Source organism: Melanerpes formicivorus, unplaced genomic scaffold, assembly GCF_026170545.1.
Source record: "Melanerpes formicivorus ecotype bairdi unplaced genomic scaffold, bMelFor1.0.p_v2 SCAF_302, whole genome shotgun sequence".
NCBI lineage: Eukaryota > Metazoa > Chordata > Aves > Piciformes > Picidae > Melanerpes > Melanerpes formicivorus.
Genome location: NW_027142654.1, coordinates 193016 through 209520, shown reverse-complemented (window position 1 = coordinate 209520; position 16505 = coordinate 193016). Strand labels below are relative to the sequence as shown.

The 16505-nt window shown below is 48.1% G+C and overlaps 1 protein-coding gene across 1 annotated transcript in view; it reads left to right on the top strand.

Annotated features, from left to right (window-relative positions):
* Positions 1-953: 953 nt before the first annotated feature.
* The window catches only part of LOC137458969 (AF4/FMR2 family member 1-like), a 44608-nt gene continuing 29056 nt past the window's right edge, over positions 954-16505 (top strand). Inside the window, exons 1-4 of the mRNA XM_068170262.1 lie at positions 954-2048; positions 11540-11921; positions 15531-15585; positions 15703-15755. Of these exons, the coding sequence (XP_068026363.1) occupies positions 15532-15585; positions 15703-15755 (107 nt within the window). The 5' untranslated portion in view covers positions 954-2048; positions 11540-11921; position 15531. The remainder of the gene's footprint in view (positions 2049-11539; positions 11922-15530; positions 15586-15702; positions 15756-16505) is intronic.

Genomic DNA, 16505 nt, shown 5'->3' with positions numbered 1-16505 from the left:
GAGTGACCCTGCCTGCCGTAAAACTGCGGCTGGTGGTGATAACACGCCGGCAGTGCGGCTTTGCTTGCACTGCTCAGACTGTGGTGTTCCGCGAGTTTGCCTGGTGGCAGTTGTGCCTAAGGACACTTTAACTTTGGCGGGTCCCTTTTCCTTTGGATTTGTGCCTTGTGACCCATTGATTGGATTATAAACTTGCAGTTCTGGAGCCTGCCACCTAGGACAGACCTAGGGATCATTTCTAAATTCCTACTCCGCCCTTGTGAATAAAATCCACCTCTCAGCTTTCCCTAGGGTCCTGGCTTGCCTCTGATTTCTAAGTGGGGTAAAGCAACTTTGTGGCTTAGCCTTTTCCATTTCCTGAATTCTCTGAATGGTACCAAAGTTGCCCATAAGCATCCTTGTAGAACCCAACAGAACCTGTAAATAAGAAAGATGTAACCAGTTGTGTACATGATTCTGGGGCAGGGCTTTCAGGAAATAAAAATAACTATATTTTTATAATTCCTGCCTCATTAATGTACTCCCAATCAAAACATGGACAAGCTGAAATAACAGTTTCACATGCTGACATGGAACCCAGCCATCCAGTGACCTGCACTCCTAGTAGAGATCAGCTTTGCCTGAGTGGCCTCTTTGGATGTGGAGCTGCTCAGCCGACCTCTCCCAGTCTTTCCCCTCATTACTCACCACATGGATTTGTGCCAAGGAGTCAGCTTGCAGTTTCCAATTTGCATCAGGGCTTTCTTTCTTGGAATGTCATTTGACTCATCCCACTTGGGTGGGTCTTGATCAGCCTGTTTCTGAGAGTCTTTGCCAGTCTTCAGCCCTCCACACCTTGGTGTGGTTGATCTCCCACTGACTCACCTCCCACTGACAAATCCACTCAGAGACCCCTTTAAATGTGGCATCTGAATCTGTGGAGATGGCTTCAGCACCATTCTTTACAGCCAACAGAAGTGCAGGCAGTTCTCCCACTTGTGCGCTACCTGCACCCTCTTTGGTTACAGTCTTGCCTGTGGCAATCTCCAGAGCTGTGGCCTTGTAGTGCCACTGTTTTGCCACCCTTTGGGAGGATGCATCTGTGAACCACACACTCCCTCTGTGTGTCGGGGTCTGCGGTCACCTCTGGAGCTGCGTCAGTTGGAGATGGCTTGCATGGCTGACCCAATCAGGTTGTGTCTGGATTTACGGGCTGCTGGAGTTTGGACACTTTAGTAGGGCCCTCTCTTAGAGGCAGGGGCGGTGCAATTCCCTCCAAACAGGCATACCATTTCCTCACAGTGGCTTTCTGGGCCACCCCCTCCAGTGGAGGACTTCCCTTGAGCAACGGGAAAGGGCCTTGCACTACAATTGCCTGAGCAGGATGCACTTTCTCTGCCTCTTTCACAGCTCTGGAAAGGGGGAGGAGACCCTTTTGCCATTGAGAATACCTTCTCGCTATCCTTAAAAGAGGTAGAAGAAAACAATAGAGCTCTGTTGGGGCCTCTGGGGTTTTGGAGGCATTGCCACACAAGGTGAATGATGTCAGTGCCTGTAGAGTGATTTCTCCATTGTACAGGATCGTGTGTGTGTGTGTTTTGAGTGTGCAATAAAAGAGGCATAGGTGAACAGTTTTACTTTTGTGATAGGATCTCTATGGCAACTGCAATTGGTTGCTGAAATTTCAGTCAGTCTTTCTCTCACAAAGAGTTGTATTTGCTGTACCTGTTTGCAGTTCTTGTCTCTGCTGGTGGCTCACAGGTTCGATGGTATTACACTGAGAGCAGCATAAGGCGATTGGCTGTGGGAGGCAGTAGGGCAAAAAGGAAAGAAGGCAGCTGACCAGCGAGGGGAAGGGGCGGTGTTTTGCTTAGCATAGGGAAGAAAGTGCTTGTTTGCTACAGTGTCCTATTGATTTGAGTTTTCTATTTTTCAGGTGCAGCTGAAACCAAACCTTTCGAGTCATGATGTAATTGATACCCAGCCAACAAACAACTGTCTGTCTACACTTGAATGTGCATCTGCTGCTCTTTCTATCATGGAGAAAAATAAGAGTATACAAGAGTTAGGTAAACACTTGAGCTATTCATTTTGTGCTCTCCCATAATGGAGCTGTATTGGCACTTTTTTTCCCAGAGTTGTCTGAAGGTAAACCTAGGCAAGGCTTAGGGTTAACAATCTTGCCTTGATGTGGTTTCAAATTGCAGTTAGGGTCAGATCATGTCCTGTAGGAGATTGGGTTTGGTTGTACCTTGGTAGCTCATTTGTGTGTGGAATAATAGCTGGGTTACTGAAAACAAGGGCTACCTTCCCAACCCATTCCTCAGTCCCTTGCTTCTCCTTGTTTGTTGCTTTTATTTTTCTTTATTCCTTTCCTTTAGTTGTCTAATGCTTTCCTCAGGCACTTCTGCTTGTCCAAGTTTTCACTGTGCAGCCTTCAGATTCATTTGTCTCGGGGCTGGAGACTTTTTCTCCTGTACTTCCTCCTCAGTCTCCTTCTCTTCTTCCTTTTTCCTCTCTTTCTCTTTTCTGTTTGCTTTTACCCTCTTGTACTTCTTAAACATTTTTAACTCAGCAGTGCTGGTGTCTTCCAGTTCTTCTTTACCTTCTGCCTCATTCTTCTTTCCTACCATATTCTCTCATCCAGTACTACTGCTTTGCACACTGCTTGCCATACCTCTACATTCTACATTCATTTCTACATGCACTTGCCATTTCTTATGACAAAACTGCAAAACATGGACTGTGTACCAGGCCTGTTGTGCTGGGTTACACTATCCTGGGGCTGGGCTGCGAGAGCCCTGCCTCCCCTAGGAGGCAACAAAAGAAACTTGATCCAGGTGGACGTGGCTTCTCCCTCCTGGGAGGAGGGGTCCGCAGGGTCTAAATTGCTCTGTTCTGCTCCCCCTTCCCATCCAGCAAGACTATAAAGGGGAGGCTGTGGCAGCCATCTTTGCTCTTTGCCCCTGCTTTGCCTGTTGGAAGGGACACTGCTGCTGCTGGCCTCCTGGTTCTGTCACGTGGTCAGGCCTGAACTTCTCCCTGCTGCATCCATGCTTCTCTAAAGGACTGAAATCCACATACATCGGGGGAGATAAAAGGCCATCTACATTTGGTTTGGCATATTCTCCTATTCATCCTTATTCCTTAACCTGTTAAATCCCCCTTGCTATTGCTCTATATAGATATTGTTTAAAACTTTACTTCTCCTACTTCCAAACTGACTCCAGATTATTTGTTGGTAGATTCAACTCCAGTTAAGGCTTAAACCACCACATCTGTGTCCTAGATTCAGTTGATTAGCAATTGATTGGTGCTGAAGGCAGATGTGGCTCAGATGGTAGTGCATAAGACCCTTAATGAGAAGGGCGTGAGTTCAAGCCTGCAGTGGGCAGTAGTGTCCTCCCTACTCTAGTCATGAGGTCTGTGGTGACAGGTTGGACTTGCTGATCTTTGAGGTCTCTTCCAACCTTAGTGATACTGATACTGAATAATGTGGCAAGCAGCATTTGGACTGACTTATTTGTGCTGGCTCTGGAAGGCTTGGGGCTGTTGTCTTTCTTGTCCTTTTTCCTACTTTTCTTACAGGTAAAACCTGAATCCACAGGATCAGGAGAGTTTGTTATCCTTTAATAGATGTTTGGAGGCAGCGTGTACAGACACACACACACACACACACCCCTTAAAATGTGTATTTACCTCAGCTGAGAACCCAGCTGCTGTGGAACCAGTCAACCATTTTTGCCAATCTCTTCATGTTCTGGTGGTGTGGAATAGTATTGCTGCAGGGGAAGCTGTGGGGAATTTGTAAAATACCTTTTGGTACAACTTTTTAAGAAAGAAAAGCATGTCCAATGTGTGAGAAAGCTAAGAAAGAGGTCAAGATTAGCTTTAGGGAAGTCTGTCTCACTGTCTCTTAGATAGGATACTAAAGTGTTTAAGTACCTTGAACTTGATGGTTAACTTTTTCAGTTCAGATCTGAATTTAAACTCACTGGGCTGACAAATGTCGTTGAGAAGAGCTGGTACTGGACTCAAAAAGAGTTTTATGGTGAATTTAGCTATCAGTCAGGTGGAATCAATTTTGGTTTTAGCATGTATTGGCCTGGGAATATTTCCTGCAGTCCAATAACAATTATAGTGTTTCATAGGTCAGTGTTTTTAAATGGTCTTGTGAAATCAAAGCACAGCAAGGTGATCTTTGAGTCTGAAAAACCTAGAAACATGGCCCAGTGTCAGACAGACAACTGAATGTATTCCTACATGGGGAGTAGAAGGTTGTTTTCTGCAGAAACTGCAAGTCGGAGATGATCTGAAGCCATCCTACCAGCTATCTTGAAGATAAAAGTAAGCCTGTCCCACTGACCTGCTGTGCTCCTGCAGCCAGGGAATGCAGCCCACTGGGTTATGTCTTCTTGCCAGCCAGCTCACAGCTCTTGTGTGTCACTGAAGGAATTTGGGCCCTGAGAGTTCTGGACTTGAAGTTTATCCCAGGTCAAAGAACACCAATTGGACTTTATGCTTGACCTGAGAAGCTGTGATAGCACTAGTGTGTGATGGAGGAGATTCTTAATCTTTTGTTGCTGACATTACTAATATCCATTTAAGAAGTCTTGATAAAGGCCCACAAGTAGTTTTGTGCCACAGAGCCAGGTTTGCAGATTGGTTAGGGGTCCCAAATGTAGTAGAGAGACCGAATGCTCACCCGTGGATTCACTGCATTCTAGTGTCCAACCTGGGGTGCTCATATCCCTCTCCATCACGTAATGAATATTTTAGGGCTTGACTTGTGCCTACTGAAAGAGATCCCCAGGTGAAAAATTGCACCTGCAGTTGGCATAGCATAGAGTAGCCACCTTGGTGTCTGCCTCTGTGAGACTAGGGAGTCCCTTCAAGATCAAATCAATTGTGTTTAGAAGCAGACAAAATGTGTGGAGTCAGAAATTGGAATCCTGTGTGAAGAAACTTTTCTAGAAACTTGTGTCTCTTTAGGAGAGTGCAGCTATCCTAGTTTTTTGCTTTCATGTTCAAAGAAGTTGCTCATTTATTGTACAAGTTCAACCTCTGAACCATGAGAAGTGCTTCAATTGAAGTGGGTTTAATGGATTGTCTTTTTCCTCTGGCGTGCTCGGACAACTTTGGCACAAGGAACCTTTGGTGAGGAAATGCCAAATGCCAAACCCTTGGAGTGTGCTCCTGAACTCAGGAGACATTCCTTTGCTGTGTGGCAGCAAAACAGCCCCAGCCAAAGGAGATGTTGGGAAGCTTTGATGGGGAAAGATTTCCATCAGCTAAGGAGAACCAGTGCATGAAAGTTCCTTAAAGGAAAGAGGAAAGAAGCACACAGGCAAAAAAGCTGCTTTATCATCTCTGGTGCAGAACACGAGCGTTGACTGTTAAAGAACCGTTTGCGCTTGCCTCCCCAAGTTTCTATTTTCATAGAATCGTAGAATCAATAAGGTTGGAAAAGACCTCAAAGATCATCAAGTCCAACCTGTCACCCAACACCTCATGACTACTAAAGCATGGCCCCAAGTGCCATGTCCAGTCCCTTCTTGAACACCTCTAGGGACGGTGACTCCACCACCGCCCCTCGGCAGCCCATTCCAATGGCCAACAACTCTCTCTGTGAAGACCCTTCTCCTCACCTCGAGCCTAAACTTCCCCTGGCACAGCTTAAGACTGTGTCCTCTTGTTCTGGTGCTGCTTGTCTGGGAGAAGAGACCAACCCCCTCCTGGCAACAACCACCTTTCAGGTAGTTGTTGACAGCAATAAGGTCTCCCCTGCATCTCCTCTTCTCCAGGCTAAACAATCCCAGCTCCCTCAGCCTCTCCACGTAGGGCTTGTGCTCGAGGCCTCTCCCCAGCCTCGTTGCCTTTCTCTGGACATATTTGAGAGTCTCAATGTCCTTCTTAAATTGAGGGGCCCAGAACTGGACACAGGACTCAAGGTGTGGCCTAACCAGTGCTAAGTACAGGGGCAGAATGACTTCCCTGCTCCTGCTGGCCACACTATTCTTGATACAGGCCAGGATGCCGTTGTCCTTCTTGGCCACCTGGGCACATTGCTGGCTCGTGTTCAGTCAGCTGTCAATCAGTACCCCCAGGTCCCTCTCTGTTTGGCAGCTCTGCAGGCACTCTGACCCCAGCCTGTAGAGCTGCATGGGGTTGTTGTGGCCAAAGTACGGCACCCCCACTTGGACTTGTTGAATGCCGTCATGTTGGACTCCACCCATCTGGCCAGCCAGTCAAGGTCTCTCTGGAGAGGCCTCCTACCCTCTAACTGATCAACGTCTGCTCCTCTGCTCCAAACTTGGTGTCATCTGCAAATTTACTGATGACCAACTGATGATCGCCTCCTCCAGATCATCAAAGAAGACATTAAACAGGATGGGGCCCAGCACTGATCTCTGGGGGACACCACTAGTGACTGGCTGCCAGCTGGATGTGGCACCATTCACCACCACTCTCTGGGCTCAGCCCTCTAGCCAGTTCCTCACCCAATGCAGAGTGCTGCTGTCCAAGCCACGGGCTGACAGCTTGGCCAGGAGTTTGCTGTGGGGGACGGTGTCAAAGGCCTTGCTGAAATCCAGATAGACTACATCCACAGCCTTCCCCTCATCCACCAGGCGCCTCACCTGATCATAGAAGGAGATCAGGTTGGCCAGGCAGGACCTGTCCTTCCTAAATCCATGCTAGCTGGGCCTGATCCCTTGGCCATCCTGCAAGTGCTGTGTGATTGCACTCAAGACGACCTGTTCCATAATCTTGCCTGGCACTGAGGTCAGGCTGACAGGCCTGTAATTCCCTGGCTCATCCAGCCGGCCCTTCTTGTGGATGGGCATCACGTTGGGCAGCTTCCAGTCATCTGGGAGCTCTCCAGTGTGCCAGGACTGTTGAAAAATGATGGAGAGCAGCTTGGCCAGCTCATCGGCCAGCTCTCTCAGCACCCTAGGATGGATAGATCCCATCCAGTCCTGTGGACTTGTGGGGATCCAAGTGGCTCAGCAGGTCTCTTAACTACTTCCTCCTGGGTCACAGGTGAACTATACTGCTCCCTGCCTCCATCTCCCAGCTCAGGAGGCCAGTTGTCTGGAAGACAACCTGTCCTGTTAATAAAATTTGAGGCAAAGAAGCTGTTAAGCACCTCTGCCTTTTCTTCATCCTTTTTTAGCATGTTTCCATCTCTGTCCACCAAGGAGTGGAGGTTGTTCTTGCCCCTCCTCTTGCTATTGCTATATTATAGAAGGATTTTGTGTTGTCCTTCACAGCAGAGGCTTGTCTAAGCTCTAAATGCGCTTTTGCCTCTCTAGTTTTTATCCTACATGACCTAGCAACATCCTTAAACATTCTGTGGGTTACTTCTGCCCCTGAACTCCTGTTCCACACTTGTATTTGTGACGTTTGCAGGCTGCACCTCTCTCCAAGGCCCAGTGGTGTGGGAGTGTGCAGGAGCACTACCCCCATCAGGAGCACAGCTCTCAGTTAGGGCAGGGCTTCCTATGCTCTCAGCATCTCGTGAACAGCTACTTTCCAAGGACTGAAAACCTGATTTGATTCACTCCCAGACTATTTGCCTTTTGCAAACAGCCAGTGTGAGCATTCTAATTTGCACATTCAGTTGTGAAATGAGTCTGTGAGACGTGGCAACTTGCATTTGCTGGGAGCATCAGCCAGTTTGCAAGTTCCTATTCATCCCAGCCTGATTCCTACCCAGAGCCAAACTTTCCTTTCCCCTGCCTCAACTCTTAGTGATTCTCTGAGTTCAGGTGGTTTCCGCTGGTTTGTGCCATTCCCCTCACACTCTTGCATCTTGGCTGCAGGACTGTCAGAGCAGACTGTGCTTTATCCTGTTCTTCCTTGTAAAGCACTAAGCTGTTTGAGTGGACTGTGCAAAGGGAGGGCAAGGAGTGACTGTAGGACATTTCTGTATTTGCAGTGCTTTCCCTGCCCTGTAACAGACGCCCTCAAGATCTGTTTTGTGCTATCTTGGCATAAAGTGCAGCTTGAGGCCTTCCTGTGAACACTTCATTTTGTAACAGCTCCTTGATTGCTGTCAAAAGGTCTCTCTTTCTGAGATGCTGCTGTTTGATTCCAAGCCAGCTGTAGCATGGGAGCCTGCATGGTCACCACCTTGTCATTTATGGTCTTGGGAGAGGCCTAGTTCCCACGATACTGTAGCCTGAGCCAGTGTGAGAGGGCTGCGTGTGTGTGTGAGGCTTTCCCTGAATGAATTCTCTCCTCTCTCCCACAAGGGTCTTGAAAAGTGTGTGAATGCATTTGTTAACAGTTTGCCTAATGATCTCCAGGCAGTGAGATATATGAAGGGGGACACTTTCTCTTGGGGCTGCTGGTCCTGGCGCTAGGGTGGTAGCTGGTGAGATGTTCAGCTCGCCTGCCGGACCAAGGTATCCTTGTATGGATTAGACCTAGTCGAAGTGCTGACACATAGGACACGCGGGCTCTTTTCCCAAGGAGTTACTTTCAGTGTCTCAGTGTAACACTCAACTTGTGCTACATTTCTCTCAGCTAGGTCCAGAGGCATGCATTCTTCCATGTACTGGGGTAGAGGAGACCTCCAATTCTGTCCAGGCCTTAACCTCTACTCCTTTCCTTTTTCAGCTCTACGCTGCCACTGTCAGTAACCTGCAAACAAAGCATCTCCAAGCATTCCTAAGCTGATTGTGACTTTACATAAATTATGTAAACCCAGTTTATTTCAATGGTACAATTTGAGCTTTGCTTTTCAGCAGTTACCAATGCCAGGAGGAGCAGATTGAGGACCTCTCTCTTAAACCTGCTGCCTTATTGACGCCATGCCTTCAATAGTGACTCTGAATTGTAGCTGTTCTTCATGAAAACAGAAGGAGAGGACACAGTCTCAAGCTGCATCGGGGAGGTTTAGGCTGGATTTTAGGAAGAAATCCTTCACAGAGTGGTTGGCCGTTGGAATGGGCTGCCCAGTGAGGGGGTGGAGTCACTGTCCCTAGAGCCAGGGTTTAGTTGCTTAGATGGTGTTGGGTGATAGGTTGGACTTGATGATCTCAAAGGTCTTTTCCAGCCTAGTTAATTCTGTGATTGTGTGAAAAGGTGCCCACCCTGGAGGCTGTCACCCCAGTTTCTACAGTGATTGCTCATCAGTTCTACCTGTAGGGCAGATCTCAGAGCAGTTGCTGTGGTTTTAGAGTGCAGTTTCTAGGACTCCTTGATACAGTTTTGCAAGATGCACTGCATGCTGGGACCAGCACAGCTCCGTCAGAAGACAATGTTAGATCTCCTGTTAAGTCGTAGAGCACCCAGAGGGCTTCCTGACAGCAGCAAGCAACAGAAGATCCTTCGCTTGCACATGCTGGTCTCTGCACAAGAAGTCTCTGCTGTCTTTCATTTCCAATTACCTAGCAGGGAGGGTTGTGGGGCACAGTGCTCAATGAATTTAGATGTAATCCTCAGCAGCTCTGGCATGTTTGATGTTCTTCAGAGAACACATTGCTGATGGAGGGGAAAATGGAGAGCAGGGATGTGGAGTCCAAACAGTGCCAGAGGCAGTGAAAATGTTGCATGTTTTATTCTCAAAAGGGAACCACTGAAAATAGGTGAAGAAGCAGATGAGGGCTCTGGAAAATCTTTGAAGTGGTGAAGTGAAAAAGTGGGAGACACAACAGTGATGGAAACACTTCTTATATTATGCAGTCTGTAAACTTTATTAGAATAAACTTTATTAGAATAAACCAAACCAGGTTGGAAGAGACCTTCAAGATCATCGTGTCCAACCCATCAACCAATCCAACCCACCCAAACAGCTAACCCATGGCACCAAGCACCCCATCAAGTCTCCTTCTGAACACCCTCAACGACGGCGACTCCACCACCTCCCCGGGCAACCCATTCCAATGGGCAATCACTCTTTCTGTATAGAACTTCTTCCTCACATCCAACCTGAACCTCCCCTGGCGCAGCCTGAGACTGTGTCCTCTTGTTCTGGTACTGGGTGCCTGGGAGAAGAGACCATCATCAGCCTGTCTACAACCTCCCTTCAGGTAGTTGTAGAGAGTGATAAGGTCACCCCTGAGTCTCCTCTTCTCCAGGCTAAGCAGCCCCAGCTCCCTCAGCCTCTCCTCATAGGGCTTGTGTTCCAAACCCCTCACCAACTTTGTTGCTCTTCTCTGGACTCGTTCCAGCAAGTCAACATCCTTCCTAAACTGAGGGGCCCAGAACTGGACACAGTACTCGAGGTGTGGCCTAACCAGTGCAGTGTACAGGGGCAGAATGACCTCCCTGCTCCTGCTGGCCACACTGTTCTTGATGCAGGCCAGGATGCCATTGGCCTTCTTGGCTGCCTGGGCACACTGCAGGCTCATGTTCATCCTACCATCAACCAGCACCCCCAGGTCCCGCTCTGCCTGGCTGCTCTCCAGCCACTCTGACCCCAGCCTGTAGCACTGCATGGGGTTGTTGTGGCCAATGTGCAGAACCCGGCATTTGGATGTGTTAAATCTCATGCCGTTGGATTCTGCCCATCTGTCCAGCCTGTCCAGGTCTCTCTGCAGAGCCTCTCTACCCTCCAGCAGATCAACTCTTGCCCCCAGCTTGGTGTCGTCAGCAAATTTACTGATGATGGACTCAATGCCCTCATCCAGATCATCAATAAAGATGTTAAAGAGCACAGGGCCCAGCACTGATCCTTGGGGCACACCACTAGTGACTGGCTGCCAGCTGGATGTGGCACCATTCACCACCACTCTCTGGGCTCGGCCCTCCAGCCAGTTCCTAACCCATCGCAGTGTGCTCCCGTCCAAGCCATGGGCTGACAGCTTGGCCAGCAGTTTGCTATGTACTTAAGCTGTGAAGTGGCAGATGCTTGAGGAGTAAGGCATGTGCTAGGCAATTCCTCTTAATGAAATATACTGGAAGAGCTATTCAAGGAGACATTTTAGGACTTCAATCAGAGGTCAGTGACAGAGCAGCTTAAGGTCCTGCAAGTAGGCAGCGTGAACATACACATCCTTTTCCCTATAATAATGAAAATTCTTCCGCTGCCACCACCACTGCCTGACCCACCTGCAGAGAGCTCGGTGTGGCTGGACCAGGGCTGGGATGAAGGAGTATTAAATGCAAGAGTATTAGATGCAGGTAAGAATCTCCCACTTGTGCCCTCTTAGGTCTGTAAATTAAGAAATTGCAAACGCTGGTCCAAAGGGATGCTGTGAGTTCCTAGGGTTTCCAATATGATGGTGGAGTTAAGGATGTACATTGTTCCTTCATTGAGCTTTAACTCTAGAAGTATTCCTTAGAGGAGATATTTTAATTTGCTATGCTGGCTTGTGAAAAATCTAGCCTTTTAAGGCCAAAAGGATCTCTTTTTGCAGTTTGTCTTATCCAGACAATTATTCAGTTTCATTTATTCAGGTACTCATCTTTTGGATTACAATATGAACGTGTGTGGCCTTAGATCTGAAATGCCTTTTCTCCTCATGCTTTAGATAAGAGAAGTGTTTATTAACGAACAGGAAGAACTGTTTTCAGAATGTTTTGGTTTACTTTCTCTGGTATCTCTTCCTAGATATGTCAAGAAGGAAATATAGAAGGAAACATAGACGTCTTCAAGTATTGCAGCAATTCAGTTAAATGAACTAAATGAAGTTCCAGAAGACCAAAGTGAAGTAGAAAGTGAGGAAGCCTGAGCCGAAAGATGTTTCTAACATGGATTGTTGAAGCGGAGTCCATGCAGAAGTATTCTGCAGAAGAAAATGAAAAAGTCCATGAAGAACAAGAGGAAAATGGGGATGAAAGGAAGTCTGGGACAGAAAATGAAGGAGAGAGAGTTCTTGTGGCCAAATCTGCTTCTGAAAAGAGGAACGTTCCTGCTTCCTGGACATTCACACCTAAGACAGGAGAGTGAAACTGCCAAATAATAGAAAGTTCTGAAGACAGAGATTCAAATGGTAAAGGAAAGATCAAAGAGGTCATGCAGATCCTTTTTTTTTCCTCAAGGGGAATACATTTTTGTACTAGGTTTTGTATTAGGCTGCTTTAATTCCCCTTTGTTGTATGTTTTAACTCTCAAATAAGCCCCCAGTGTCTCTTGTTATGCCAAATGCATATTTTTTTTTCTGCAGCTGATGGGTTTTTGATTCTAAAGTTTGTGTTTCCAGTGGTGCTCAACTGGAAAGCAATCACTGACTTTCTTTTACTGTATGAGCATCTTTGCAAGTAATGAGCAGAGTTAAGTGTACAAGCTGTACCTCAGGCACTGTGGAGCCAGTCACGTGTGGAATAGAAGACTAATGTCCTCATGTTTGTATGCGATGGAAGATGTGCTTCGTAACCTGAATTACCTTGCTGTTGTACTGTGCAGTGCTGCAATGGCAACATCCCTCTATTTTTCCCTGCCTTTGCCATGTCTCTTGTGATTTTGTGTGCGTGCCTGAGTTGTAAGCATCACGGAGCAGTGACTTTTTGCCAGAAAGGAAGTAAAAGTCAAGCAGTGCTTAGTAAAACACTGATAAGAGTTCTGTCTCTGTCCTTGCACAGAGAGAGACTGTATGGCAGCTAAGGGATGCCTCCCTGATAGTGTATTCAAGTCCAACCCCTTCTCCAAAGCAGGATCATTTAGGGCAGGTCACACAGGAACATATCTCTAAGGGTGCTGAAAGCCTCTGGAGAAGGAGGCTCCACAACCTCTCAGCAGCCTGGTGCAGGGCTCTGGCAAGCTCACAGGAAAGAACTTTCTTCCAGACGTTGGAGTGGAACTTGCTGTGTTCCAGGTCCCTCATGCTATCACAGGGTACCACTGAAAGGAGAGTGTCCCCTTCTTGACAGCCACCCTGCAGATAGTTGGAAACATTATCAAGATCCCCTCTCAGCCTTCGCCTCTCTGGACTGAAGAGGCACAGGTGTCTCAGCCTTTCCTCCTAAGACAGACATTCCACTCCCTTAATCATACTCAGAGCCCTTCACTGGACTCTGTGCTGGGTTGAGGCAGCCCCCTTCCCCACCCCTGGCAACAATAAACACTCAGACAAACGGATTGCAAAAGTGATGGAAAGTTTAAATAGAAAGCAGTGAACTTTTACAGAAAAGCAAAAGCACAGTGACAAAGAAAAATCCCCAAAGCAGACCCAGAGAGATCCCATCCCTACCTGAGGGTATACCCGAGACCCCCAGGGCTCCTTCTTCCCCCTCCCATTGCTAGGCTAGTCTCAGCTGGCCAGATCTGAGACTGCCCATCCCCCCGTGGCCTTGGGCCTAGCCAGGCCCAAAGCCAGGAGACATCTCCCACAGTTACCGGCTGACGGAGGAGGAAGAAAAGAGACTCCGCACTGGATCTTACAGTGGTGCAAAGGATTGTGGTATGAAATACTACATAATTTCCTGTGTCCACCCCTCTGGGCTGGACTTCTGGACACAGGAAGTAAACATTGCAGGGGGGCACCCAGCTCAAACTGCAACAGACTCCCTCTAGTATACCTCTGTCCCTCTTCAACTGGGCAGCTTAAGAACTGGACACTCTACTCCAGATGTGGTCACACTAGGGCAGAGCAGAGAAGGAAGAGAACCTCCCTTTACCTACTGGCACCAATCTTCCTAGTGCACCCCAGGAGCCCATTGGCTTTCTTGGCCCCCTAAGCATGTTGCTGCCCCACGGATAACTTCTTGACCCCCAGGTCCTTCTCCATGGAGCTGCTTTCTGGCAGGTCAACCCCTAAGACATGCTGTTATTCCTCCACAGGTGCAGGGCTCTAAACTTACTCTTCTTGAACCTCATGAGGTTCTTCTTTTCCCAGCTCTCCACTCTGTTCAGGACTCATTGAATAGTCCCTGCCTAGCACCTTGTCAGCCAGTCCTCCAAGCTGCATATCACCAGCAAACTTGTGGAGAGTACAAACTGTCCCCTCACCCAGGTAATTGATGATGATCTTGAAGAAGACTGGACCCAGTACTGACCCCTGGAGTTGGAAGGGACCCTGAAGATCATCTAGTTGTAAAGATGCTGCCATAGGACCCCTCGTGCTAGGCCAACTTTCTCAAGGCCTCATCCAAGCTGTCTTCCAAGACTTGCAGGATTGGCAAAAGTGTTTCTGGCAGATGTGCCGAAACTTAGGATCCCATCACCTCACAGCAGTGCATTGCCAGCATTTTGGCTAGGCCTTTGCTGGAGCCAGTGCTTCCTAGAGCACATCTTCATGAGTCCTCAAGAGGCCAGTGCTGCAAGAGAGGAGGCTCGTGTGTCAGTCATGGGCTACTGCATTCAGTTCTTGCTTGTGGCTTGGTGGGAGTTAGTGGCTTGGAGTGGTCTGGAGCACTGAGGTTCCTTGAGGAGACAGTATGAGCAAACTGGTTTTGTGCAGAGAGCTTTGCTGTGCTCTTGGCTACTCGCAGCTGAGAGGCAGGGACTGACATGGAGCTGTGTGAAGGGGTCTTTCAGGTGTGGTAATAATGGAAGAGCTTGAATTGTGGAGATGTTTCCTCCCTCTTTGTCATTGAAGCTGAGCCCCCCTTTTAGGCCTGTTGTGGCTTTGGGAGTGGGAAGGATCAGGATGAATTAGGGGGGATTCCTTGGCTCTGAATCAGGTCAGGGTCTGTGATGTTTGCATATTAACCAGGCCGCCTGGGGCCCTCTTCCTTCTAGAGTCTTGGCCCACGATTCAAGCTGATTGTTTTTCCTTAAACAGGAGCTACCTCCCAATTAGTTGAAAACTGGTTTGGGGCAATCTGTCTTTGTCTGCCCTTGCATAAGTATGATTTCTTTAAAATGTTACTGTTGTTCTTTGCTCCTCAAGTCAAGCTCAGGAGTTGTAATAGTTTTCACACATTGGCCAGCAGCTGAGGTGAAAGAGGCCATTTCTGAATTACCCAGAGTGATGTCAGATTGAAAAGAAGATGTGGGAGATGTTTTGATCAGCTGTTCTCTTACTTGTAAGGGAAATAAATCTCCAGTCCACAATTCTTAGAGCTCCCACCCCACCATACATCCCTAACCTGTTGGTAACCTTGCTTGGCTGTGTTGGTGTGCTAGGTTAACATTGATGGGCTGTGTTGGTGTGCCAGGTTAACGTTGATTGGCTGTGTTGGTGTGCCAGGTTAACGTTGATTGGCTGCGTTGGTCTTCAAGGTTAACTGTTGATGGGCGTGGTTGGTATGCTAGCTTAAATTTGATTGGCTGTCTTGGTGCTTGTCTCACTTGGTGAGCCTAAACTTGATTGGCTGTGTTTGTTTACACGTAGCCCTGGTTGGATACCTTGGTGTCCTAGGTGACCCTGGCAGAGCAGCACTGCTCTTGCACTCTTGGGTGGTTATAGGTGGTGGTGCTGAGCTCATTGGAAAGTGTGTTGAGACAAGTGGGAAGCGCCCAGGCAGCCCTGGGTTGTCTTTGGCATTTTGTGATTCAATCAGGTAATGAGAGGGGTTAGCAGTCAGAGCGTGAGGACTGGTCAAAAAGGATGTGGGAGTGTGGTTTGTTGTGGGGACAGCATCCACCAATTCTTTGTCAAGGTCTGCTGCCTGAAAATGAGCCTGCCTTGGCTGATGCCTGTCTTCTGGTTGTCTTTCAGTATGATTGTTAAGGAGGTGCACCTAAGTGACAGCGAAGAGAGCAGCGAAGACCAAGTGAGTTGCAGACAGTTTTTACACTGTTCCGACAGATCTGCCTTGAAACACCTTGTTCTGTTGTGCTGGGATCCTTCAGCTAACCATTTGCTCCCTTTCTCCTCTTTGTTTTTGTAGCCAGATGAGGTTGTTGAAAAGCCACCAACATTGCTTGCTGCTCCAAGCCACAGGTTTGTTCTCAAACTTCTGTTTAGACCAAATCAGGAGGAAACCCAAACTCTTTTCTGTATGTGGGGTGGGTGAGTTGGGGTTGCTAGTTTCTCTTGCAGCAGCAGCCTTTGGTTTCTAGGTGCCGGTAGCTGCTGTGGAAAACCTCCTTGAGTTCTCTGCAGTGGCTATTGAACCAAGTAACTGGATGTCCATCAATGTTCACCTGGTGATCATTGGTGTTTTCTTAATGGATCAAGACGTGATGAAAGGGAAGGTCAGGAGTTAATGCTGATGCTGTCTGCTCTCCCAAGTGCCTCAGCATTTAGCAGTTCCTAGAAAAAAGGCTGAGAGAATGGTTTGGCTTCGAAGGGACCCTGAAGGTCATCAAGCTGTCAAGATGCTGCCATAGGCAGGGGAGCCATTGTGCTAGGCCAACTTTCCCAAGGCCTCATCCAAGCTGTCTTCCAGGACTTGCAGGATTGGCAAGAGTGCTTCTGGCAGATGTGCCGAAACTTAGGACCCCATCACCTCACAGCAGTGCATTGCCAGCATTTTGGCTAGGCCTTTGCTGGAGCCAGTGCTTCCTAGAGCACATCTTCATGTCTCCTCAAGAGGCCAGTGCTGCAAGAGAGGAGGCTCGTGTGTCAGTCATGGGTTACTGCATTCAGTTCTTGCTCGTGGCTTGGTGGGAGTTAGTGGCATGGAGTGGTCTGGAGCACTGAGGTTCCTTGAGGAGACAGTAGGAGGAAACTGGTTTTGTGCAGAGAGCT